At 48.6% G+C, this 26,935-nt stretch overlaps 1 protein-coding gene across 1 annotated transcript; it reads right to left on the bottom strand.

The window, feature by feature from the left end:
* Positions 1–6,672: 6,672 nt before the first annotated feature.
* Positions 6,673–13,693, bottom strand: LOC148144599 (uncharacterized). The gene is made up of 2 exons (XM_087974924.1): positions 13,499–13,693; positions 6,673–11,795 (listed from the first exon to the last, which is right to left on the bottom strand). The coding sequence occupies exon 2, from the start codon at positions 11,491–11,493 to the stop codon at positions 10,606–10,608; it is 888 nt and encodes a 295-aa protein (XP_087831050.1). The 5' UTR covers positions 11,494–11,795; positions 13,499–13,693; the 3' UTR covers positions 6,673–10,605.
* Positions 13,694–26,935: the final 13,242 nt, after the last annotated feature.

Below are 26,935 nucleotides of genomic sequence, written 5' to 3'. Positions count from 1 at the left end.
ATTTCCCCAGAATCCCCCCTCCTGCCATATTCATACAGCTCATTCCAAGTCTGGTTACAGTTGTCCATCACCAGGCTTTGGTGAGCAGTTCATTGTATTCATAGTAATAGAAGCAGGAGTGGGCCATTTGGCCCGTCCAGCCGCTCCCCCATTCATTAAGATCACAGCTGATCTATCCATTGTCTCAGCTCCTCCTCCCTGCATTATCCCCATAGCCCTCAATTCCCCTATAATGCAAAAACCCATCACTGTGTCGTGAATATATTTACGAAGCTGCATCTACCGCTTCCTTGGGCAGAGAATTCCATAGATTCACTACTCTCTGGGAAAAGCAGTTCCTCCTCATCTATGTCCTCTTATTGATATCTTGTAGCACAGCCAAACCACATTCCAGCTGATTAAGTGATACTGTGGGATCATGAAAAGATGTTTACTGTATAGTCATTCCTGCTGTAATGGGAGGTTATGAAACACAGCTCTGTAAATAAAGGATACAAACCCAGAACTGTCCATTCCAGGTGTCCAAATTCTTACTGAGAAAAACTCACTTTCGATCTGAAGACTTAACTTTTTGTCCTTCCTCCGCAGATGATGCCACACTTTTATTATTAGGGCTTAACTGGGCGGCGTAATTTTAAGGTGAAAGGAGAAAGATTTAAATGGGACCGGAGGGGCAGTTTTTTCAACCAGATGGTGAAGTGCTTGAAGCAGGTATAGTTACAGCATGTAAAAAAAAAATGTGGACCAGTAGGAAAGGTTTGGAGGGATACGGGCTAAGCGCAGGCAGGTGGCACTAGCTTAGTTTAGGAAACTCGGTCGGCATGGATGAGTTGGACCAAAGGCTCTGCTTCCGGTCTGTGTGACTCTGTGCCTGAGGCAATGAACTGTTTTGCTAAGGAGATGTTGGCACAGTGGTTTACACTGCTGCCTTCACAGCGCCAATGAGTCATGTGGAGTTTGCAATGTTTCCTTCCACGTCTACATGGATTTCCTCTGGGTGCTCTGGTTCCCTCCCACAGTGGAGAAAGTGAGGGCTGCAGATGCTGGAGATCAGAGCTGAAAATGTGTTGCTGGAAAAGCGCAGCAGGTCAGGCGGCATCCAGGGAACAGGAGAATCGACGTTTCGGGTTCCTGAAGAAAGAGCTTATGCCCGAAACGTCGATTCTCCTGTTCCTTGGATGCTGCCTGACCTGCTGCGCTTTTCCAGCAACACGTTTTCAGCTTCCCTCCCACAGTCCAAGGATGTGCAGTTTAAATGGATAGGCCATGCTAAAGAATTGCCCCCTAGTGTCTGCAAATGTGCAGGTTAGGTGGGTTACCCATGCTTAAAAACCCAACGTGGGGTTACGGAATGGGTGTGGGATGCAGACTCATAGAGATATGCAGCATAGAAACAGACCCTTTGATCCAACTTGACCACGCTGACCAGATATCCTCTATTAATCAAGTCTCATTTGCCAGCACTTAGCCCGAATCCCTTTAAATCCTTCCTGCTCATGCACATGTCCAGATACCTTTTAAATGTTGTAGTTGTACCAGCCTCCACCACTTCCTCTGGCAGCACATTCCATCCACACACCACCCTCTGCGCAAATAAGCTGCTACTTTGGTTCCTTTTAAATCTTTCCCCTCTCACCTTAAACCCATACCCTTTTGGATTACCTTATCCTGTGGTAAAGACCTTGGGTACTCACCCTATCCAAGCCCCTCGTGGTTTTATAAACCTCTATAAGGTCACCCTTCAGCCTCTGAAGCTCCTGGGAAAATTGCCCCATTACATGAAGGGCATGGATTGGATAAATGGACAGAGTCTCTTCCCTCAGGTGGGGGAGTCCAGAACTAGAGGACATGGGTTTAGGGTGAGAGGGGAAAGATATAAAAGAGACCTAAGGGGCAATATTTTCACGCGTATATGGTGGTACGTGTATGGAATGAGCTGCCAGAGGAAGTGGTGGAGGCTATTATAATTGCAACATTTAGAAGGCATCTGGATGGGTATATGAATTGGAGGGATATGGGCCAAGTGCTGGCAGGTGGGACTAGATTGGGTTGGGATATCTGGTCGGCATGGACAAGTTGGACTGAAGGGTCTGTTTCCATGCTGTACATCTCTATGGCTACGGCTATGGCTCCATAGCAACCTCTCCCTGTGGCTCAAACCCTCCAACCCTGGGAATGTCTTTTCTGCATTCTTTCAAGTTTCACAACATCCTTCCTACAGCAGCTACTTGAATTGCACACAATATTCCAACAGCAGTGGCCTAACCAATGTCCTGTACAACCGCAACATGACCTCCCAACTCCTGTACTCAGTACTCTGACCGATAAAGGAAAGCATACCAAACGCCTTCTTCACTATTTCATTTAAACACTGCACATCCACATTTCTCCTTAGATATTAAAGGCTGCAACAATATCGGGGTCTCGTTGCAGGATTTTAAATCTACAACCTAACACAGGGTGTGCTATGAAGTTGGGAAAGTTGATGCTAAAAGTTTTGACAGTGAGTTTTGCTCTGTCAAAGGGAAGATTTGTCACTGGGTGTTTTGTAACAGTCCACCTAAGCCAGGTTAATCGAACTAAGCAGAACGGCCGAGCTTGGAGTTGGAAGCAAGGACTGAGAAAGGAAAAGCAATGGAAGCCTTAATTGAGCTTTTGGGATTCAGATTCTGACTGTGATGGAGAAATAGCTTGAGATGGCTGTGACTCCGCTGCAGATGGGCCAGTCTGGAGAAGCGAAGGCAAGAAAATGAAACGGAAGGAGCAGAAAGTGGAACAAAGCTCGAACATGAACAAGCTGAATGAGTGTCGGGCCAAGATCGGAATTTGTACTCCTGGGATAGGCCTTGACAAGGGATGGAAATGAGATCAGGAAAGAGGTGGAGTTTCAGAGACAGAAAGATGTCAGAAAGGACGAACTGCCTGAAGAAAATCTTAGTTTCTTGAAAGTAGAGTCACAGGTAGATAGGATTGTAGTGAAGGTGTTGGAGGTACTTTTCTTCATTGGTCAGCAAGGGTAGCACTGCTGCCTCACAGCACCAGGGACCCGCGTTCAATTCCAACCTCAATTGTCTGTGTGGAGTTTACACATTCTCCCTGTGTCTGTGTGGGTTTCCACTGGCTGCCCTGGTTTCCTCCCACAGACCAAAGATGTGCAGGTTAGGGTGAATTGGCTATGCTAAATTACCCATAGTGCCCAGGGATGTGCAGGTTAGGAAGGATTGGCCATGCTAAATTGCCCACAGTACTCAGGGATGTGTTGGTGAGATGCATTAGATAGGGGTAAATAGAGGGTAGGGGAATGGGTCTGGGTGGGTTACTCTTCAGAGGATCAGTGTGGATTTGTTGGGCCAAAGGGCCAGTTTCTGCACTGTAGGGATTCTATGATTGAGTACAGGAGTTGGGAGGTCATGTTGCGGCTGTACAGGACATTGGTTAGGCCACTGTTGGAATATTGCATGCAATTCTGGTCTCCTTCCTATCGGAAAGAGGTTGTGAAACTTGAAAGGATTCAGAAAGGATTTACAAGGATGTTGCCAGGTTTGGAGGATTTGAGCTACAGGGAGAGGTTGAACAGGCTGGGGCTGTTTTACCTGGAGCGCTGGAGGCTGAAGGGTGAACTGATAGAGGTTTCTAAAATCATGATAAGTTAATAGACAAGATAATTTCCCTGGGGTGGGGGAGTCCAGAACTAGAGGTTTAGGGTGAGAAGGGAAAGATATAAAAGGAACGGCACGGTGGCACAGTGGTTAGCACTGCTGCCTCACAGCGCCTGAGACCCGGGTTCAATTCCCGACTCAGGCGACTGACTGTGTGGAGTTTGCACATTCTCCCCGTGTCTGCGTGGGTTTCCTCCGGGTGCTCCGGTTTCCTCCCACAGTCCAAAAAAGATGTGCAGGGTCAGGTGAATTGGCCATGCTAAATTGCCCGTAGTGTTAGGTAAGGGGTAAATGTAGGGGTATGGGTGGGTTTCGCTTCGGCGGGTCGGTGTGGACTTGTTGGGCCGAAGGGCCTGTTTCCACACTGTAATGTAATCTAATCTAATCTAATAGACATGAACCTAAGGGGCAACATTTTCATGCAGAGGGTGGTGTGTGTATGGAATGAGCTGCCAGAGGAAGTGGTGGAGGCTGGTACAATTTCAACATTTAAAAGGCATCTGGATGGGGACATGAATAGGAAGGGTTTAGAGGGATATGGGCAAGTGCTGGCAAATGGGACTAGATTGGGTTGGGATATCTGGTCGGCATGGACAAGTTGGACCGAAGGGTCTGTTTCCGTGCTGTACATCTCTATGACTCTATGGCTCCTTTGGGGTGAAAAGCTCATAAATCAAGTCCCAATCCTAGCTCTTGACTTGACAAAGTACCTTCGCTTCGTGTTTTGAGAACAGCATACAGATATATTTTGTTTCACTTGACAAAAATGGTATGAAACTGGGGTAGGCTGGGCTCTTAGCTAGGTAAAAACAATGACTGCAGATGCTGGAAACCAGCTGCTGAGCAGCTGGTGGGGGAAAACCATGAATGCTCTGCCATATTGGAGAGGGCGAAACACAGCAGGCTGCCTGGTTTCAGTTTATCTGTGCACTTGTCAGGAATGGTTTTCATTTTCATGTGGATTCACCAAGAGAGGTTAGACAAGCTAAGGCTTTTAGACCTGCGTAGTAAGCAGAGTAAAAGACAGATATTGTCGTTGCCCATGTTGAACTCGAGGTGAGGCTGAGTCACAAATCTTACAAGGATCAGAAGATTGGACAGTTTGAAGCTACTGAGAAAAACTCTACAATACACCTGGAAATATTAGAAACACAACAAGGAGATGAGCATCTGTAACCAACTGATGGTAAATGGACCATTTTACCTCCAAGAATAGATGGAGTCATAGAGATGTACAGTGCAGAAACAGACCCTTTGGTCCAACTCGTCCCATGCCGACCAGATATCCCTAACCGAATCTAGTCCCATATGCCAGCACCCGGCCCACATCCCTCTTAAACCCTTCCCATTCATGTCCCTCTCCAGATGCCTTTTAAATGTTGCAATTGTACCAGCCTCCACCACTTCCTCTGGCAGCTCACTCCACACACGCACCACCTTCTGCGTGAAAATGTTGCCCCTTGGTTCCCTTTTATATCTTTCCCCTCTCACCCTAAACCTATGCCCCTCTAGCTCTGGCCTGCCTCACCCCAGGGAAAAAAACTTTGTCTATTTAGCTGAGGAAAATTCTCCAGAGGACTATGACACTCCTTACAGGAGTGAATAACTTGAAGACTTGTATGTCTTATAAGTTAAAAATCACACAACACCAGGGTACGGTCCAACAGGTTTATTTGGAAGCACTAGTTTTCAAAGCGCTGCTCCTTCATCAGCTCCACAACCATCTGATGAAGGAGCGTTGCTCCGAAAGCTAGTGCTTCCAAATAAACCTGTTGGACTATAACCTGGTGTTGTGTGATTTTTAAACTTTGTACAGCCCAGTCCAACACCGGCTCCTCCAAATCACGTCTAATAAGTGAATTCTTAGGTAATGTATGGAGTAAACCTGGAGACATAATTGTAAACCACATTGTTTGTTTCACTTTTATTCTTTGATATGCTGTTACGACCAAGATGGCTCGAAGGGCAGAATGGCCTACTCCTGCACCTATTGTCTATTGTCTACCATATAAATGTAATTGTTTCTCCCCTTCCCAATATGCTTTCCCTCAATTAGACTTTGAGTGAAAATATCGGTCAATCAAATTTCTTCAACAAAATCTTTTGAGTCTTTTTTTTTTACAAAACAGAATATAGAGTTGTACAGCACGGAAACAGACCCTTCGAACTGACTTGTCCACACAAACCAGACATCCTAAATTATCCTAGTCCCATTTGCCAGTGTTTGACCCATATCCCTCTAAGAGGTAAAGACAATGACTGCAGATGCTGGAATGCTGCCTGAACTGCTGTGCTCTTCCAGCACCACTAATCCATATCCCTCTAAGCCCTTCCTATTCATATACCCATTCAATGTTGTAATTGTACCAGCCTCCACCACTTCCTCTGTCAGCTCATTCCATACACACACCACCCTCTGTGTGAAAAGGTTGCCCCTCAGGTCCCTTTTATATCTTTCCCCTCTCACCTCAAACTTACGCATCTCTCGTTCTGGACTCCCTCCTACCCCAGGGAAAAGATCTTGGCTATTTATCCTATCCAAGCCCCTCACGATTTTATAAACCTCTATAAGGTCACCCCTCAGCCTCTGAAGCTCCAGGGAGAACAGCCCCAGCCTATTCAGCCTCTCCTCGTAGCTCACACCTTCTAATCTTTTCTGAATCCTTTCAAGTTTCATGACATCCTTCCTATAGCAGGGAGACCAGAATTGAATGCAGTATTCCAAAAGTGGCCGAACCAATGTCCTGTACAGCCGCAACATGACTTCCCAACTACCAAACGTCTTCTTCACTACCATGTCTACCGGCCGCTCCACTTTCAAGGAGCTATGAACCTGCAGTCCAAGGTCTCTTTGTTCAGCAACACTCCTCAGGACCTTACCATTAAACATACAAGTCCTGATTTGCCTGTCCAAAATGCAGCACCTCCCATTTGTCTAAACTAAGCTCAATCTGCCATTCCTCGGCCCATTTGCCCATCTGATCATTCAAAAAAAGATGCAGAACTAGAGATCTAAATGTTTACCACTTTTTATTAACTGCACACGTGTACACAGACACACAATAAGCAACAGTAAAGAAATACAGATGTCAGTACAGAGATTCTCCTTGGGGATAAAAACATTTCCAGCCGGTTTAGTGATGAAGAAAACAGAGGGTCAGGAATCCCTGCAATTCAGGCCATTCAGCCCATCAAGTCCACCTCAACCCACCAAAGAGCATCCTACCCAGACTCATGGGTGGCTCAGTGGTTAGAACCGCTGCTTCACAGTGCTAGGGACCCGGGTTCGAAGCCAGCCTCCGGGCGACTGTGTGAAGTTTGCACATTCTCCCCAAGTCTGCATGGGTTTCCTCTGGGTCCTCCAGTGGATTGGCCGTGCTAAATTACCCACAGTGCTCAGGGATGTGTAGGTTAAAGTGGATTGGCAGTGCTAAATTACCCATAGTGCCCAGGGATATGTAGGTTAGGGCAGATTGTCTGTGCTAAATTACCACAGTACCCAGGGATGTGCAGGTTAGGGTGGATTGGCCGTGCTAAATTACCACAGTACCCAGGGATGTGCAGGTTAGGGTGGATTGGCCATGCTAAATTACCCATAGTGCTCAGGGATGTGTAGGTTAAAGTGGATTGGCAGTGCTAAATTACCCATAGTGCCCAGGGATATGTAAGTTAGAGTGGATTGGCCATGCTAAATTACCCATAGTGCCCAGGGATATGTAGGTTAGGGCAGATTGTCTGTGCTAAATTACCACAGTACCCAGGGATGTGCAGGTTAGGGTGGATTGGCCGTGCTAAATTACCCATAGTATCCAGGGATGTGTAGGTTAAGTGCATTAGGCAAACATAGGGTAGGGGAATGGGTCCGGGTGGGTTAGTCTTCGGAGAGTCGGGCCGAAGGGCATAATTCCATACCGTAGGGATTCTAATTCTAATTCTCTCGGCTCCCTAACCCCCCATCCTATACCCCTGCATTCCCCAGGTCTAATTCACTGAACCAACTACAGGCAATTTACCTAACCTGCACATCTTCGGACTGTGCGAGGAAACCTACGCAGACACGGAGGGGAAATGTGTAAACTCCACACACACAGTCGCCTGAGGGTTGAATCGAAACTGGGTCCCTGATGCTTTAAGGTAGCTATGCTAACCACTGAGCCACCGTGCTGCTTCCCCCACCCCACCCCACCCCACCAAACTTGTGTTCATTCGTATACCCTGTGTATTCCCAACTAACTAGCTTTTGAACTACAATTCATCATAATATTTCTGAAGATACTTATGTTTCACCCCCTTCAATAACCTCAACCTCATTCAAATTATGACTTTCTCATAGCAATTATTCCCAATTATGTCCTTCATCTTCTCTCCCTCAATTCCAGAGATGCCAACTGATAAATTGTTACTATAACTATACATTTGTCACAACAGAGGTGCTTCAGAAACAGAAGAGATGAGCTCAGCAGCCTACGGTTCAGCAGGCTCCCACCCGCACCCGCCTGACCCAAGACCCAACTGCCTGCAAAACCACTGCTCAAACAAAACAACCACCCGAAAAAGCAACCTCTCAACAGTGAGGAAGCAGGCCCAACTAGTTCACACCAACCCTCCGAATGGCACCCCACCCAGACTCACCCCCTTACCCTAGCCCTGTATCCCTCCATTTCCTAGGGCTAACCCACCTAGCCTGCACAGCCCTGGGCACTATGGGTAATTTAGCATGGCCAATCCACCCTAACCTACACATCCCTAGACCTTATGGGTAAGTTAGCATGGCCAATCCACCCTAACCTACACATCCCTAGACCTTATGGGTAAGTTAGCACAGCCAATCCACCCTAATCTGCACGTCCCTGGGCACTACGGGACAACTTAGCATGCCAATCCACCCTAACCTGCACATCCCTTGGGCACTACGGGACAACTTATCACGCCAATCCACCCTAACCTGCACATCCCCTGGGCACTACGGGACAACTTAGCATGGCCAATCCACCCTAACCTGCACATCCCTTGGGCACTACGGGACAACTTATCACGCCAATCCACCCTAACCTGCACATCCCCTGGGCACTACGGGACAACTTAGCACGGCCAATCCACCCTAACCTGCACATCCCCTGGGCACTACGGGACAATTTAGCGTGGCCAATCCACCCTAACCTGCACATCTTCAGACTGTGGGGACAAACCAAAGCACCCGGAGGAAAGCCACGCAGAGACGGGGTGGGGGAGAACGTGCAAACTCCACATAGACAGTCACCCGAGGGTGGGATCGAACCCGGGTCCCTAGCGCCGTGTGACGGCAATACCTCGTACATTTGCAAAAAGGGCCCTGGATTTAAAACAAATCATTCCATTGTGTCTTTTTCTTTGACTGTTGGGACAGCGAAAAAAATCCACAGAACTCAAAATAAATCAACTTTCTCAGAATAACTCCTCAAAAACGTATTTAACATGAAGCCAATACAGTGAAGTTGTATTGATCAAAAGGAGTTGCGTATTCCGGCAGGTGAACAATGACATGCTGGGATTTATTGTTTTGAAGGTTTCTAATGGAATTGAAACGATTTTGAGCTGAGCGCAAAACGAGAATCAAAAACAAAAACAGAAGTTGCTGGAAAAGCTCAGCAGGTCTGGCAGCATCAGTGGACAGAAATCAAAGTGCACGTTTCAGGGTCAGTGATCCTTCCCCAGAGACCTGCTGAGCTTTTCCAGGAATTTCGCTTTTTTGTTTCTGATTCACGGTGTCCGGAGTTCTCAGAAAGGCTTGAACCGGGGAAATGGAATGTGAAAGGAAGAGAAGGAACTTGCAGGACATTGTTAAATGACAGGAACCAGGGGAGGAAGGAGGCAGAATTAAAAAGATAAAGCTGGGCTGGTAGCAAACCGGGGTATGGCGGCTCAGTGGTTAGCACTGCTGCCTCACGACACCAGGGACCCAAGTTCGATTCCACCCTCGGGCAACTGTCTGGGTGGAGTTTGTGCAATCCCTCCCTGTCTCTGCGTGGGTTCCCTCCGGGTGCGCCAGTTTCCTCCCACAGGCCAAAGATGTGCAGGTTAGGGTAGATTGGTTGTGCTAAATTACCCATAGTGCCCAGGGATGTGCAGGTTAGGGTGGTTTGGCCATGCTAAATTACCCATAGTGCCCAGGGATGTGCAGGTTAGGGTGAATTGGCCGTGCCAAATTACCCACAGTGCCCAGTGATGTGCAGGTTAGGTTGGTTTGGCAGTGCTAAATTACCCATAGTGCCCAGGGATATGTAAGTTAGGGCAGATCGACCATGTTAAATTACCCACAGTGTCCATTACAGGCTTTTGCCTGAAACATCGATTCTCCTGCTCCTCAGATGCTGCCTGACCTGCTGTGCTTTTCCAGCACCACACTCTTGACTCTAATCTCCAATAGTGTCCAGGGATGTGTAGATTAGGGTGGATTGGCCATGCTAAATTACCCATAGTGCCCAGGGATGTGCAGGTTAGGGTAGATTGGTTGTGCTAAATTACCCATAGTGCCCAGGGATGTACAGGTTAGGGTAGATTGGTTGTGCTAAATTACCCATAGTGCCCAGGGATGTGCAGGTTAGGGTGGTTTGGCCATGCTAAATTACCCATAGTGCCCAGGGGGGATGATGGTGGGGAGGAGGCGATGGCCTAGCTGTATCATCACTGGACTGTTAATCCCAGAGAGCCCAGGTAATGCTTTTCAGGGACCCGGTTCACATCCCGCCCAGAACAGTGGACTCAGAATCAGGGTGGGACCCATCTGGGGGTTCATTAATGTCCCTTTAGGGTTGGAAACTGTCGGCTTAACCCGGTCGGGCCTATAGACCCACAGCGATGTGATTTGACTCTCTGGGTAATCAGGGTGGGGGCCCAGTCCTCATCCTGCCAACGAGTAAAAGAAAGGGCTGACAGGAAGCATCCGAACATGGAGGGAGAGGTCCCTTCACTCTGTGTGGCTACTGTGATGTTTCAGGAGGGTGGAGGACTGGGCGAAGGCCTTGCCGCAGATGGAGCAGGAGAAGGGCCGCTCCCCCGTGTGGACCCGCCGGTGCCTCGCCAGGTTGGAGGACTGAGCGAAGGCCTTGCTGCACTCGGGGCAGGGGAAGGGTCTCTCGCCAGTGTGGACCCGCCGGTGGGCCAGCAGGGTGCCAGACTGCCGGAACTCCCGGCCGCACTCGGGGCAGGGGAAGGGCCTCTCCCCCGTGTGGAGCCGCCAGTGCTTCTGCAGGCTGGAGGCCTCGGCGAAGGCCGTGCCGCATTCGGGGCAGGCGAAGGGCCTCTCCCCGGTGTGGGCCCGCCGGTGGGTCAGCAGGTGGGAGAGCTGGGCGAAACCCCTCCCGCAATCCGGGCAGCTGAAGGGCCTCTCCCCGGTGTGGACCCGCCGGTGGGTCCGCAGGTGGGAGAGCCGGCCGAAGGCCTTGCCGCACTCGGGGCAGGGGAACGGCCTCTCCCCGGAGCGCGGCCGCGCCGCAGGGGGTGCCGCCCCTCCGCGGCCGGGATGGGAGCGCTGGTGGGCCAGGAGGGCGGAGGAGTTGCCGAAGGCCCTCCCGCACTCGGGGCAGCGGAAGGGCCTCTCGCCGGTGTGGACCCGCCGGTGGGTCAGCAGGTGGGAGGAGTCACTGAAGCCCTTGCCGCACTCGGGGCAGGAGAAGGGCCACTCCCCGGTGTGGAGCCGCCGGTGGGTGACCAGCGAGGACGAGTTGGTGAAGCCCTTGCCGCACTCGGGACAGGCGAACGGCCGCTCCCCGGTGTGACCGCGCCGGTGGATCTCCAGCCTGGACGGCGCTTTGAAGCCCTTCCCGCAGTCCGCACATCGCCACGGTCTCTCCATGGTGCAGGGGGAGGGGTGACCCCACACTCACTCCGATCTGACCCTCCGCGGACCCTGAACACTCTCTCCCCTCCGCGAGTGGTGAGATACTTTCTCAGGCCAGTCAAAGGTGGGTATGTACCTTGGTTATTTTCACAGTGGCACAGATGTTTCAAATCTTATCAAGGAGGCAGAGTGCGGACATCATTTCTCCTTCCAGATCGGAAGACTCATGACAATCAGACACCACTTCAGCGCCACTGCTGCTTCTCGACGGGATGGTCGGTTTGCAATCTGTCTGCAAGTCGCTCCCTCTTAACATCCTGCAAAAGGTGATCACAGGGTATAAATTCAAAACAAATAAGTCTGTCCTCTCCCGTCCAGAATCCCTACAGTGCTGAAACAGGCCCAAGTCCACACCGACCCTCCGAAGAGTAACCCATCCAGACCCATTCCCCTATTAGTCTACATTTACGACTGACTAACGCACATCCCTGGGCACTATGGGTAATTTAGCATGGCCAATCCACCCTAACCTGCACATCCCTGGGCACTATGGGTAATTTAGCCTGGCCAATCCACCCTAACCTGCACATCCCTGGGCACTATGGGTAATTTAGCCTGGCCAATCCACCCTAACCTGCACATCCCTGGGCACTATGGGTAATTTACCATGGCCAATCCACCCTAACCTGCACATCCCTGGGCACTAGGGGTAATTTAGCCTGGCCAATCCACCCTAACCTGCACATCCCTGGGCACTAGGGGTAATTTAGCCTGGCCAATCCACCCTAACCTGCACATCCCTGGGCACTAGGGGTAATTTAGCATGGTCAATCCACCCTAACCTGCACATCCCTAGACACATTGGGTAATTTAGCACGGCCAATCCACCCTAACCTGCACATCCCTGGGCACTAGGGGTAATTTAGCACGGCCAATCCACCCTCACCTGTACATCCCTGGGCACTATGGGGATATTGGAACATAGAACATTCCAGCGCAGTACAGGCCCTTCGTCCCTCGATGTTGCGCCGACCTGTGGAACCAATCTTAATTTAATTCAAATTCCACCATCTGCTGTGGCGGGATTTGAACCCGGGCCCCCAGAACATTATCTGGGTCAAGAGTCAATTGAAAATACCACTAAGCCATCGCCTCCCACCCTCAGGGTGCATTGTCGGACGGAGACACACTCTGAACGTGCAGCGAGTGCTGGTGGCGGGGAGTCCTGGTGGCTTGGAACTCAGCGCTCAGGAGGCTGGTGAAAGCAGAGGTGAGCAACAAATTCAAAATGAGATGGGCGACGTGAGATGAAACAGACTGCTGAATGAAGAATCACTGCAGGCACAAGTGCTGAATGGACTCATTGCAAATTCCAATACCATAGCTAAAAGACTACATTATGAATTTAGAAATTTAATTAACATATTTTACTTGAGGAACATTAGTATTTATGTAGTACATAGTTAATGCATTTTTAACACTACACAAGTTATAAAATTATGAGGGGCATGGTGAGGATAAATACACAAGGTCTTTTCTTTGTGGTGGGGGAGTCCAGAACTAGAGGGGCATGGGTTTAGGGTGAGAGGCGGGAAAGATTTAAAAGGGACCTAAGGGGCAACTGTTTCACGCAGAGGGTGGTGCATGTGTGGAATGAGCTGCCAGAGGAAGTGGTGGAGGCTGGTACAATTACAACATTTAAAAGACATCCAGATGGGTACATGAATAAAAAGGGTTTCAAGTGATGTCGGCCAAGTGCTGTCAAATGGGCCGAGATTAGGTTAGAACATCTGGTCAGCATGGACAAGTTGGACCGCAGGGTCTATTTCTGTGCTGTACATCCCTATGACTCTAAGTCTCTATCTGATGTTATCTTACAGTTCCCTTAAAGCCAGCCATCTCCCAGGGAAATAACTGTAAACATCAGGTGAGAGGCCATCCTTTTAGCGAGACAAATAAATGCACCGTGTTGAGGGAGGAAAAGAATTTCAACGTCTTTAAAAGAGAGACCTAGACCAACCTTTCCCAGAGTCTACCTCCTCCCTGGATTCAATTCCTTTCCTTTCAGATCCTGCAAGGCAACAGTTTAACCCCAGGATCAGAAATGGGGTGACAAAAGAGAGTGCTGCGCTCACAGATGTTGGCCAGAGGAAGTTGCAGCCTGAGGTGAAGCTTAATCTTCATTCAGAGAGAGAGGGAGGAGCAGCACATTCACAAGCCCATAGTCCCCACTTCCGCATTCAGACAATAGGGAGGGTTCGGATTGGCAGGAGGACCAGACACCTTCCGGTCCTCCAACGTTTACTATTGGTCCATCGGGGCGCGGCCCTTTGTGACGACGCAAACCCCGATCGCCCAACACATGCGCTGTCCCCGGAACACTGGAATCCTAGAAGGTTTTGCTGCAGTCTGTCCCAGTCTCGTTTGAAAGGGCAGCACTTTGCAACCAGGCGTGTTTTCAAATAGGGGCCAGCATCAATGCACCCACCCCCTCAGGCACACACACACACACACGCTGCTGCATTTCATCCTGCTGCATTCCGGGCACCAGCTCCTTCCTTTGGTGTTGGCATCAAATCCGTTGGGATATGGGCCAAGCACTGGCGATTGGGACTGAATTAATTTAGGATATCTGATCGGCGTGGACGAGTTGGACCGAAGGGTCTGTCTCCCTGCTGTATATCTCTATGAGTCTAAGTGGTCAGTGTCAAGTAACAAAGGCAAAGGTGTAAATTCCAGAACTAGAGGGGCATAGGTTTAGGGTCAGAGAGGAAAGATATCAAAGGGACCTGAGGGCAACTTTTTCACACACAGGGTGGTACGTGTATGGAATGAGCTGCCAGAGGAAGTGGTGGAGGCTGGTACAATTGCAACATTTAATAGGCATCTAATGGGCCAAGTGGGTGAGACGTGGAGCAGCTCAAAGACCCTCCACTAAATCTGGCTCCTTCTGAAATACTGTGTGCAGTTCTGGTCACCCTGCTATTGGAAGGATACTATTAAACTGGAGGGGGTTCAGAAAAGGATTTCCCAGGATGTTGCTGGGAATAGAAGGTTTGAGTTATAAGGAGAGTCTGGGAATTTTTTTCACTGGAGAGTAGAAGATTGAGATGTGACCTTGTAGAGATTTATAAAATCAAGCGGGGCATGGATAGGGTGAACAGCAAGGGTCTTTTCCTCAGGGTGGGGGAGTTCAAAACTAGGGGGCGGGGACATATTTTAAAGTGAGAGGAGAAAGATTTTAAAATGACACGATTTTACACAGAGGGTATAGTTCGTGTGTGGAATGCGCTTCCAGAGGAAATGGTGGACGTGAGTCCAGTCACAACGTTTAAAAGATGTTTGGATAAGTACACAAACAGGAAATGTTTGGAGGGATATTGTCCAAACGGAGGCATTTGGGACTAGTTTAGTTTGGGGACATGGTCGATGTAGACTGGTTGGTCAGAAGAGCCTGTTTATGTGCTGGATGACTCTAAGTTATGAATAGTGAGAAATGTCTGCACAAAATACAGTTACCCGCTTGAACGCATCAGACAATCTACCCAACCTTGGTTCGTGTCACACATTCTAACTGGTGACTGAACATTTAAATCTGGGTAGCTCAATGGTTTAGCACTGCTGCTTCACGGTGCTAGGGACCCGGGTCGATCCCACCCTCAGACGACTGTCTGTATGGAGTTTGCACATTCTCCCTTTCTTCACCTCGCCCCCCCCCCCCCCCAAACCCGTGTCTGCATGGGGTTTCCTCAGGTTTCCTCCCACAGTCCAAAAAGTATGTGGGTCAGGGTGGATTGTCTGCGCTAAATTGTCCCGTAGCACCCTGGGATGTGGGAGCTAGCTGGATTAGCTACAGTAAATGTGGGTTACAGGGATACAGTGGGTTGTTCTTCCGAGGGTCAGTGCAGATTTGTTGGGCTGAATGGCCTCTATCTGCCCTGTAGGAATTCTGTGATTCTAATCACTGTCTGTTCAAATACCTTCACAAGTGTGGATTTTGCTACAGTTAAGCAGGATAAACTGATCCTGATGAAAATACCTGCTAAGTGAACATGGTTTCCTCATCGTATTAACTTGTAGTTCAAATGCCCAACTTTCAATTAGCTCTCACTGAATGGCATAGAGTCATAGAGATGTACAGCATGGAAACAGACCTTCAGTCCAACCTGTCTGTGCCAACCCAGATATCCTAATCTAATCTCGTCCCAGTACTTGGCCCATATCCCTCTAAACCCTTCCAATCAGCCTCCACCACTTCCTCTGGCAGCACATTCCATACACGCACCACCCTCCGTGTGAACACGCTGCCCCTTAGGTCCGTTTGATATCCTTCCTCTCTGATCCTAAACCTATGCCCCTCTCGTTCTGGACTCCTCCACCTTGGGGAAAGGACCTGCTATATTATGGTTGATCAGAAAATGCAGGCCTGAACCCTGACTGAGGAATTTGACCACAGTCAGGATCCTGATCTCCTCCTGAAAGGTTTATCGACTAGTCGTGGCAGAGTTTTTAGCTCTGACCTGAATCTATGTGGAGATCCCTGTTTGAGAGGGTCACGTGGAGACAGCTCCCTACCCCAATAAATTACAGGCTCTCTACCTCCCTTTCTGTTACTGCTGGTCAATTCATCAAAGGGGGGTCCATCTAGAATCCCTACAGTGTGGAAACAGGCCTTTTGGCCCAACAAGTCCACACCGACCCTCCAAAGGGTAACCCACCCAGACCCATTCCCCTACCCTACCCTACCCTATATTTACCCCTGACTAATGCACCTAACCCATGGACACTATGGGTAATTTGGCATGGCCAATCCACCCTAACATCTTGGACTGTGGGAGGAAACCCATACAGACACTGGGAGAATGTGCAAACTCCACACATTCAGTTGCCCTGAGGCTGGAATCGAACCCGGGTCCCTGATGCTGTAACACAGAGGCACAAACCACTGAACCAACACGCCACCAATTTTCACCTACCATTTCTCATTCTTGTACATTTGTGCTATGTAGCATCATCTTAACATTGAACAGTGCAGCACAGTACAGGCCCTTCAGCCCTCGATGTTGTGCCAACCTTTGATCCTATTCTAAGATCAAACGAAGCTGCACACCCTACATTCTACTGTCATAGACTTAGGAAACTATCCACATGTTCTTCCTTTATTCCTTTCCAGCTTGACTCTCTCCCTTATAAAACTAAGGCTCAGTGGTTAGCACTGCTGCCTCACGGTGCTAGGGGACCTGGGTTCGATTCCAGCCTTGGGCTATTGTCTTTGTAGAGTTTGCACATTCTCCCCTGTGTCTGCATGAGTTTCCTCTGGTTGTGCTGGTTTTCTCCCACAGACCAAAGATGTGCAGGTTAGGGCGAATTGGCCATGCTAAATTGCCCATAGTGTCCAGGGATGTGCAGATATAGTGCATTAGTGTGGGGTAAATGTCGAGCAATAAGGGTCTGGGAGGGTTACTCTTCAGAGGGTTGGTATGGACTTGTTAGGCCGAGTGACTTGTTTCCACACTGTAAGGGTTCCATGCTCTCATTCATTCAATGTTTGTATTCATTGACTCATTCATCCATTCAAGAATTTTAAAAAAGTAAAACTGAGCTGTTACGGCATTGTGCAGCACAGAAACAGACCCTTCAGTTCAACTCGTCCAGATGTCCTAACTTAATCTAGTCCCCTTTGCAGCACTTGACCCATATGGGTGGCACAGTGGTTAGCACTGCTGCCTCACAGTGCCAGAGACCTGGGTTCAATTCCTGCCTCAGGCAACTGTCTGTGTGGAGTTTGCACATTGTCCACCGTGTCTGCGTGGTTTCCTCCCACAGTCCAAAAATGTGCAGGTCAGGTGAATTGGCCATGCTAAATTGCCTGTAGTGTTAGGGGAATGGATAAACATAGTGGAATGGGTCTGGGTGGGTTGCTCTTCGGAGGGTCGGTGTGGACTTGTTGGGCCAAAGGGCCTGTTTCCGCACTGTAAGTAATCTAAACCCTTCCAATTCGTGTCCCCATCCAGATGCCTTTTAAATGTTAGAAAATCACACAACACCAGGTTCTAGTCCAAAAGGTTTATTTAGAATTAGAAGCTTTCGGATTGCTGCTCCTTCGTCAGGTAGCTAGTGTGACAGGAACATATGATACAGATTTCCAGTAAAAGATCAAACAACTGATGCGATGTGTTAAACAAACCTAGATTTCTGTTAAGTCTGTAATCACTTAGAATGGGGCTGCAGTTTCTGATTGATTATTATGTAAATCCCAGAACTTCTGTCAAGTCACTGCCCCGAGTTAACTTAAGATTTTATCAGTGGATTAAAAAAAGTGTCGTAATTGTACCAGCCTCCATCCTCTGGCATCTCTTTCCATACATGCACTGCTCTCTGGGTGAAAAGGTTGCCCCTCAGGTCCCTTTTAACCCTCTCACCTTAAAACTATGCCCTCTAGTTCTGGACTCCCCCACTCCAGGGAAAAGACCTTATCTCTTTTCCCTCATGATTTTACAAATCTCTATAAGGCTGCCGACGCTCCAGGGAAAGCAGCCCCAGCCTACTCAGCCTCTTCCTGTAGCTCAAACTCTCAAATGTCCTTGTAGACCTTTTCCAAACCCTTTCAAGTTTCACGACGTCCTTCCTGCAGCAGGGAGACCAGAATTGCACGCAGTATTCCAAAAGTGGCCTGACCAATGTCCTGTACAGCCGCAACATGACCTCCCAACTCCACTACTCAATGCTCTGACCAATAAAGGCAACGCACACTTTGTCTTTTCTGTTAATTAGTTTTGTTTCAACCTTGCCCTGCCTAAAACAGTCCACTCTTTTGTTTTTGTCTGTCTTGTTTCAAACGTCCCTCGCCATTGGCTGGCCAGTACTGCACCTCCCTTGACTGACCCGTTCAAAATCCACCCAGTCGCTGGTGCCTGAGCAGAATATACTCTGGTGTTAGGGTATCAGCAGTGTCCCTCCAGCAACCAGTGTCCCTCCAGCCTTTATCTTTCCAGACCAGTTGCCTTGAGCAAATGTTCCCTTGAAAGTAGAGTTGTAGGTAGACAGGATAGTGAAGAAGGCGCCAGTGAACTGTAGTGAACTATATGCTTCCCATTATTGGTCAGTGCATTGAGTACAGGAGGTCATGTTGCATTGGTTAGGGCAACTTTTGGAATATCGTGAGCAGTTCTGGTCTCCCTGCTACAGGAAAGATGTTGTGAAACTTGAAAAGGTTCAGAAAAGATTTACAAGGACTTTGCCAGGGTTTGGGCTACGGGGAGAGGCTGAACAGGCTGGGGCTGTTTTCCCTGGAGTGTCAGAAGCTGAGGGGTGACCTTAAAGAGGTTTATAAAATCATGAGGGGCATGGGTAGGGTAAATAAACAAAGTCTTTTCCCTGGGGTGGGGGACTCCGGAACTGGAGAGGCATAGGTTTAGGGTGAGAGGGGAAAGATATAAAAGGAGGGACAACTTTTTCATGCAGAGGGTGGTGCGTATATGGAACAAGCTGCCAGAGGAAGTGGTGGAGGCTGGTACAATTACAGCATTTAAAAGGCATTTGGATGGGTATATGAATAGGAAGGGTTTGGAGGGATATGGGCCAGGTGCTGGCAGGTGGGACTAGGTTGGGTTGGGATATCTGGTTGGCATGGACGGGTTGGACCGAAGGGTCTGTTTCCCTGCTGTACATTTCTATTCTGGTCTCTATTCTAGACTCTTCTACTCAATTCCACAACCAACAAAGGCAAGTGTGACATACATCATCTTTACCACGCTATCTACTTCCGTGGCCACTTTCAGAGAGCTAAGGACATGAACCCTAAGATCCCTCTGAGCATCAATACGGTTCAGGGTCCTGCCTTTAAATGTAAACTTTTCCTTAGCATCTGGACTCCCAAAGTATTTTCAAACATTCCTTTAAGTGAGTGAGGCCATATTAGGTAGGACGTAATAACAAAAAGGAGGCAATCACACAACAGACTCTTCAACAAAATATAAGCACTTACCCCAGTGAGGCAGTAGTGTGAGGATAAAGAAAAAACAGATTTTTAAAAATTGTAAAATGTATAACCAGGATAGAAAAAAAAAATGAAAATCACTACCGCAGTTAGGCGATAGTGTGGAGAGAGAAAAAAGTATATATATTTATATTTATATATATATATATATATATATAACTGGGGGATTAAAGTCCAGGGGATTAAGAATCTCCTCAGTTCAGGCAGGCTGGGCCACAGTCTGTATGTTACTGTTAACCTGGGACAATCAGGAAAGCCCTGGCTGACTGATAGAACCAGGAGATTCGCAATCTCCTCAGTTTAGAGCATTGACTCTGTGCTCCTGCTTAAAGAAAAGACACCACGGTGGCTCAGTGGTTAGCACTGCTGCCTCACAGCACTAGGATCCCAGGTTCGATTCCAGCCTCAGGCAACTGTCTGTGTGGAGTTTGCACATTCTCCCCCAGTGTCTGCCTGGGTTTCCTCCCACAGTCACAAAGATGTGCAGGTCAGGTGGATTGACCATGCTAAATTGCCCATCGTGTTAGGTGCATTACTCAGAGGGAAACGGGTTACCCCTTCAGAGGGTCGGTGTGGATCGGTTGGGCCGAAGGGCCTGTTCCCACACTGTAGGGAATCGAACCTAACCAGTACAACACTGGGTTACAGTCTAGCAGTTTTATTTGAAATCACAAGGCCCTTCTGACCTTGTCCACTCCAGTCCAACACCGGCACTCCACATCATCCGGAGGGAGATCTGGAAACCTAGATATGTAGGCAATTCTCAGAGACGTGTAAAAGCGAACATGGAATGCTGGTGGGGATGTCAACCTTCTCTGTATGAACTGGGAGCGTCAATGTGCGGAAGATCGAGAAATTCTTGGAATGCGTCCAGAACTTTTTAACGCCAGTTAAATTCTCCAAGAAAAGAGGCAGTGCTGGACAGAAATTTAGGGAAGGCAGGCAGGGAAATGGTAGATGTGGCAGGCATTTGGGGAATAGTGACCATAATGCAATGAGATTTTATCTAATTACAGTTCAGGAAAAAGACAGACCGGAAATGAAGGTTCCATTGTGAGGCCGATTTGAATCTGACAAGACAGGATGTGGCCAAGGTGGACTGGGGTACGTTACTGGCAGGAAAATCGACCGGAGTGCAGTGGGAGAACATTCCAAAGTGGAACAGTGAGAGGGCAGGACTAATACCTACCTGTAAAGAGAGAGAGGATGGGACCAAAAGTGCCAGAGAACTCTGGATGTCAAGGGATGTATCGGAAGAGACTCAAGACACAAAATCATTGACCAGAAACTGACCTTGGAATTGGCACGGTGGCTCAGTGGTTAGCACTACAGCACCAGGGTCCCAGGTTCGATTCCAGCGTCGGGCCACCATCTGTGCGGAGTTTGCACATCCTTCCCCCAGTGTCTGCGTGGGTTTTCTCCGGGTGCTCCAGTTTCCTCCCACACTCCAAAGGATGTGCAGGTCAGGTGGATTGGCCATGCTAAGTTGCCCATAGTGCATCATTCAGAGGGAAATGGTTCTGTGTGGATTACTCTTTGGAGGGTTGGTGTGGACTTGTTGAGCCAAATGGCCTGTTTCTACATTTCAGGGTATCTAATCTGAATGAGCCAGTTCAGGCTTTGGTGAGGCCCCAGCTGGAGTACCGTGGGCAGTTCCAACCCCCCAACCCCACACACTATAGGAAGGATGGGACCCTACTGGAGGGGTGGGGGATGCAGAGGGAGATTCACCAGAATGTAACCTGGAATGAAGCAGAGAAGAGAGGCTGGATAAACTTGGGATGTTTCCTTTAGAGCAGGGGAATCCTGATAGACATGGATAAGAGTCAGTAACAAGGGAGCATGGTATTAAAGTGAAAAGCAGGAGGTTTTGAGGAAACCATTTTTTTCACCCAGAGGTTGGGTTGAGCAATCTTTCAGAGCCATAAGGTCATGTGGCAGCTGTACAAAACTCTGGTGCGGACACACTTGGGGTATCGCATACAGTTCTGGTCACCGCATTATAGGAAGGATGTGGAAGCTTTGGAAAGGGTGCAGAGGAGATTTATCAGGATGTTGCCTGGTTTAGAGGGAAAGTCTTATGAGGAAAGGCTGAGGGACTTGAGGCTGTTTTTGTTAGAGAGAAGAAGGTTAAGAGGCGACTTAATAGAGACATGGATGTTATGAAACTTGAAAGGGTTCAAAAACGATTTACGAGGATGTTGCCAGGGTCGGAGGGTTTGAGCTATAGGGAGAGGCTGAACAGGCTGGGGCTGTTTTCTCTGGAGCGGAAGCTGAGGGGTAACCTTACAGAAGTTTCTAAAATCCTGACGGGGCATGGATAGGATAAATAGACAAGGTCTTGTCCCTGGGGTGGGGGAGCCCAGAACTAAAGGGGCATAGGTAGAGGGGAAGGATTTAAAGGAGACCTGAGAGACAACTTTTTCACGCAGAGGTTAGTACGTGTATGGAATGAGCTGCCAGAGGAAGTGGTGGAGGCTGGTACAATTGCAACATCTAAGAGGCATTTGGATGGGTATATGAATAGGAAGGGTTTGGAGGGATATGGGTCGGGTGCTGGCAGGTGGGACGAGATTGGGTTGGGATATCTGATCGGCATGGACAGGTTGGACTGAAGGGTCTGTTTCCATGCTGTACATCTCTATGACTCTATGGCATAAAAAGATAATCAGAGGGTTAGATAGGGTGAACAGTGAGAGCCTTTTCCCTCGGATGCTGACGGCTAGCACGAGGGGACATAGCTTTAAATTGAGGGGTGATAGTTACAGGACAAGGTTCCCCATGGTAGGCTTCTGCAGAAAATACGGAGGTATGGCATTGAGGGTGAGTTGGAGGTTTGGATTAGGAGTTGGCTGGCTGGAAGAAGACAGAGGGTAGTAGTTGATGGTAAAGGTTCATCTTGGAGTGCAGTTACTAGCGGTGTTCCGCAAGGATCTGTTTTGGGACCATTGCTGTTTGTCATTTTTATAAATGACCTGGAGGAGGGGTTAGAAGGTTGGGTGAGCAAGTTTGCGGATGATACGAAAGTCGGTGGAGTTGTTGACAGTGAGGAAGGATGTGGCAGGTTACAGCGGGATATAGATAAGCTGCAGAGCTGGGCAGAAAGGTGGCAAATGGAATTCAATGTAGCTAAGTGTGAGGTGATTCACTTTGGTAAGAGTAACAAAAAGATGGGGTACTGGGCTAACGGTCGGATACTTGGTAGTGTGGATGAGCAGAGGGATCTTGGTGTCCATGTACCCAGATCTCTGAAAGTTGCCATCCAGGTAAATAGTGCGGTGAAGAAGGCATATGGTGTACTGGCTTTTATTGTTAGAGGAATTGAGTTCCGGAGTCCTGAGGCCATGTTGCAGTTGTATAAGACTCTGGTGCGGCTGCATCTGGAGTATTGTGTGCAGTTTTGGTTGCCATACTATAGGAAGGATGTGGAGGCACTGGAACGGGTGCAGAGGAGGTTTACCAGGATGTTGCCTGGTATGGTAGGAAGATCGTATGAGGAAAGGCTGAGGCACTTGGGGCTGTTTTCATTGGAGAAAAGAAGGTTTAGGGGTGACTTGATAGAGGTGTACAAGATGATTCGGGGTTTAGATAGGGTCGACCATGAGAACCTTTTTCCACGTATGGAGTCAGCTATTACGAGGGGGTATAGCTTTAAATTAAGGGGTGGTAGGTATAGGACAGATGTTAGGGGTAGATTCTTTACTCAGCGAGTCGTGAGTTCATGGAATGCCCTGCCAGTAGCAGTGGTGGATTTATGGGCATTTAACGGGCATTGGATAGTGGGCTAGTGTAGGTTAGGTGGGCTTGGATCGGCGCAACATCGAGGGCCGAAGGGCCTGTACTGCGCTGTATTCTTCTATGTTCTATGACAGGCGTCAGAGGTGGGTTCTTTACTCAGGGAGTAGTATGGGTATGGAATGCCCTGCCTGCAACGGTAGTGGACTCACCAACTTTAAAGGGCATTTAAGTGACCATTAGATAAACAAATGGATGAAAATGGATGGGGATGGGCTTCAGATTGGTTTCACAGGTCGGCGCAACATCGAGGGCCGAAGGGCCTGTACTGCGCTGGAATGTTCTCCGTTCTACATGAGGGTAAGCTAGCGAGTAATATAAAAGAAGATTGCAAGAGTTTTTTTTTTAAGATCTATAAAAGGTGTTAGGGGTAGATGTGGAGGTGAGGTGTTGGACTGGGGTGGGGGTGGAGGTGGCGGAGACCCTCACAGCGCCAGAGACCCGGGTTCAATTCCCGCCTCAGGCGACTGTCTGTGTGGAGTTTGCACGTTCTCCCCGTGTCTGCGTGGGTTTCCTCCGGGTGCTCCGGTTTCCTCCCACAGTCCAAAGATGTGCAGGTTAAGGCGAATTGGCCATACTAAATTGTCTGTAGTGTTAGGTGGATTAGTCAGCAGCAAATGTAGGGGGGGGCGGGGGGGTTGCTCCCCGGAGGGTCGGTATGGACTTGTTGGGCGGAAAAGGACCTCTTTCCACACCGTAGGGAATCTAATCTAAAGTTAAAAATCACGCAACACTGGGTTATAGTCCGACAGGTTTATTTGGAAGCACCAGCTCATGGAGCAGGATCAGAAGACACAGAATAGAACATAGAACATTCCAGCGCAGTACAGGCCCTTCGGCCCGCGATGTTGCGCCGACCTGTCATACCAACCTGAAGCCCATCTATCCTACACTATTCCATGTATGTCCATTTATAGTAAAATTTATAGTAAAAGATCAGTGTCATACAATTGAAACGAAACCTGCAATCCATTCTAAAGAATGAAAGACTTAGCAGCATCACATGCACACACTCATTCTCTTTCTCTACCTTCCTCACACACTCACACACACAGTACCTCTCTCTCTCACACTTGCACATCCCCTGCATGCACACACGCACAGCCTCTGTACACACACAAACACACATTCTCTGCCCCTCACACACACAAACATATATAAGTCAATGGGGTGAATTTGCAGAATTATATTTGCAAATACATTCTATTTTTGCTCAAAAAGCGCACAACCTGCAGGCAGTCAATGATATGTAACATTTTATAAATTGGACTGACGCTCCAAGGCCGCAGAGCAAGTTGCAGAAATGGAGCCAGCATCAATTTAGCAGAGCTTTGCCAGCACGGACCCACTGAGCCGAAGAGCCTCTCAGCACCCTCCACGATCCTCCGAGACGTTTCAACTTCCCTGGAGCTTCAGGACATTGGGGAGGTGGGCTGGAAAAGCACCGAGATTCACCCACACGCAAGTGTTCCGGTGACCTGACTGTGGAAAAGAGTGCTCTGACCTGTTGAAAACCTGATAGTCTGCCGCAGGTCATTTGTCTGTATATTTCCATGTGTGGTACAACCGATTATCTGAACGATGGGAGTATCTCGATCGGATAACTGATCTGTCGTACGCACGCGGTAATTTGAGTGCCAATTATCAAACATTTCATACGGACGATCCCTGGAATGGTAGGCCTAACATACCATGAATGGCTGATGATCCTGGGATTGTATTCATTCAAGGGGACATAAAGTTAAGGTGAAGGGTGGAAGGTATAGGGGGGATGTCTGGGGTGGGTTCTTTACCCAGAGAGTGGTGGGGGCATGGAATGCGCTGCCTGTGGGAGTGGCAGAGTCAGAATCTTTGGTGACCTTTAAGCGGCAATTGGATAGGTACATGGATGGGTGCTTAAGCTAGGACAAATGTTCGGCATAACATCGTGGGCCGAAGGGCCTGTTCTGTGCTGTGTTGTTCTATGAGTTCAGAAGGTTAAAGGAGAGATCTAATAGTAACTTACAAAATAATGCATGGCTTAGGAAGGGTGGACGCTGGGAAGTTGTTTCCATTAGGCGGGGAGACTAGGACCCGTGGGCACAGCCTTAGAATTAGAGGGGGTCAACTTAGAACGGAAATGAGGAGACATTTCTTCAGCCAGAGAGTGGTGGGCCTGTGGGATTCATTGCCACGGAGCGCAGTGGAGGCCGGGACGTTAAATGTCTTCAAGGCAGAGATTGATAATATCTTAATCTCGCAAGGAATTAAGGGATATGGGGCGGGTGCGGGTAAGTGACATTAAAATGCCCATCAGCCAGGATTAAATGGCGGAGTGGACCCACTGGCCTTACTTCCACTCCTATTTCTTATGGTCTTATGGTTATCCCCCAATACGCGTCATAATGCCATTTAACTGATAACTGCGTTGCCTAATGCCATTTTTACGGGATCTTGAGATCTTGTTCGGAAAATCCGAAATTCAGATAATTGCTGTCCGGATAATCGGAGGTTGTAACGTACATGTCACTGTATTGTCAGATTAGAGATACATAGGTTTTTGAAAAACTTTTCCATTCACAGGAAGAGGGCGCTGTTGGTCAGGCAAGTCTATGTCTGGAAGTCATACATGTTTTGCCCCCTCATGTCTGTGCGGGTTTCCTCCCACAGTCCAAACACCCATAGTGCCCAGGGATGTGCAGATTAGGGGGAATTGGCCATGCTAAATTACCTAGTACACAGGGATATGCAGGTTAGGGTGGATTGGCTATGCTAAATTACCCATAGTGCAGGTTAGAGTGATCCGCTGTGAGAAATGCAGGGTTACAGGAACAGGGGACAAGTCTGGGAGGGTTACCCTTCAGAGGTAAAGTGTGGACATGTTGGGCCAAATGGCCTGCTATGGAACATGCGCTCCAATACAAATCAAAGTTATTCACTTCATCTACTTTAGGTACATACAAACTAATGAGTGACTTTATTATCTCATTCAACTTTCAATACAGTCAACAACTCAGTCTCACTGCCTTGCCTTCATTCCCCCAGAGTGCTGCGGATGACAGGGGGTGGAGAAAGTTTAAGGAAGAGAGAGAGACAGATTTTTAGCAGAAAAACCCACTGACCCCCACAACTACCTGGACTGCACCTCCTCCCATCCAGAATCCTGCAAGAACTCGCCTCACTTTAGGAAAGATGTGGAAGCTTTGGAGAGGGTGCAGAGAAGATTTACCAGGATGTTGCCTGGAATGGAGAGGAAGTCGTACGAGGATAGGTTGAGAGTTCTCGGCCTTTTCTCGTTGGAACGGCGAAGGATGAGGGGTGACTTGATAGAGGTTTATAAGATGATCAGAGGAATAGATAGAGTAGACAGTCAGAAACTTTTTCCCCGGGTACAACAGAGTGTTACAAGGGGACATAAATTTAAGGTGAAGGGTGGAAGGTATAGGGGAGATGTCAGGGGTGGGTTCTTTACCCAGAGAGTGGTGGGGGCATGGAATGCGCTGCCCGTGGGAGTGGTAGAGTCGGAATCATTGGCGACCTTTAAGCGGCATTTGGATAGGTACATGGATGGGTACTTAATCTAGGTTAGAAGTTCGGCACAACATCGTGGGCCGAAGGGCCTGTTCTGTGCTGTATTGTTCTATGTTCTATGTTCTAACTCCCACCCATTCTCCCAATTCCTCC

This window comes from Chiloscyllium plagiosum, unplaced genomic scaffold (genome assembly GCF_037043375.1).
Source record: "Chiloscyllium plagiosum isolate Xiang-an unplaced genomic scaffold, Cpla_swu_hap1 HiC_scaffold_27, whole genome shotgun sequence".
In the NCBI taxonomy this organism is placed as follows: Eukaryota; Metazoa; Chordata; class Chondrichthyes; order Orectolobiformes; family Hemiscylliidae; genus Chiloscyllium; species Chiloscyllium plagiosum.
The sequence above is the reverse complement of the archived record's forward strand: the minus strand, read 5'-3'. Positions and strand labels throughout refer to the sequence as shown.

What these genes read in the sequence shown, in the direction of transcription:
- LOC148144599 (XM_087974924.1), bottom strand. Translation starts at nt 11,493, where the DNA reads ATGGAGAGACCGTGGCGATGTGCGGACTGCGGGAAGGGCTTCAAAGCG.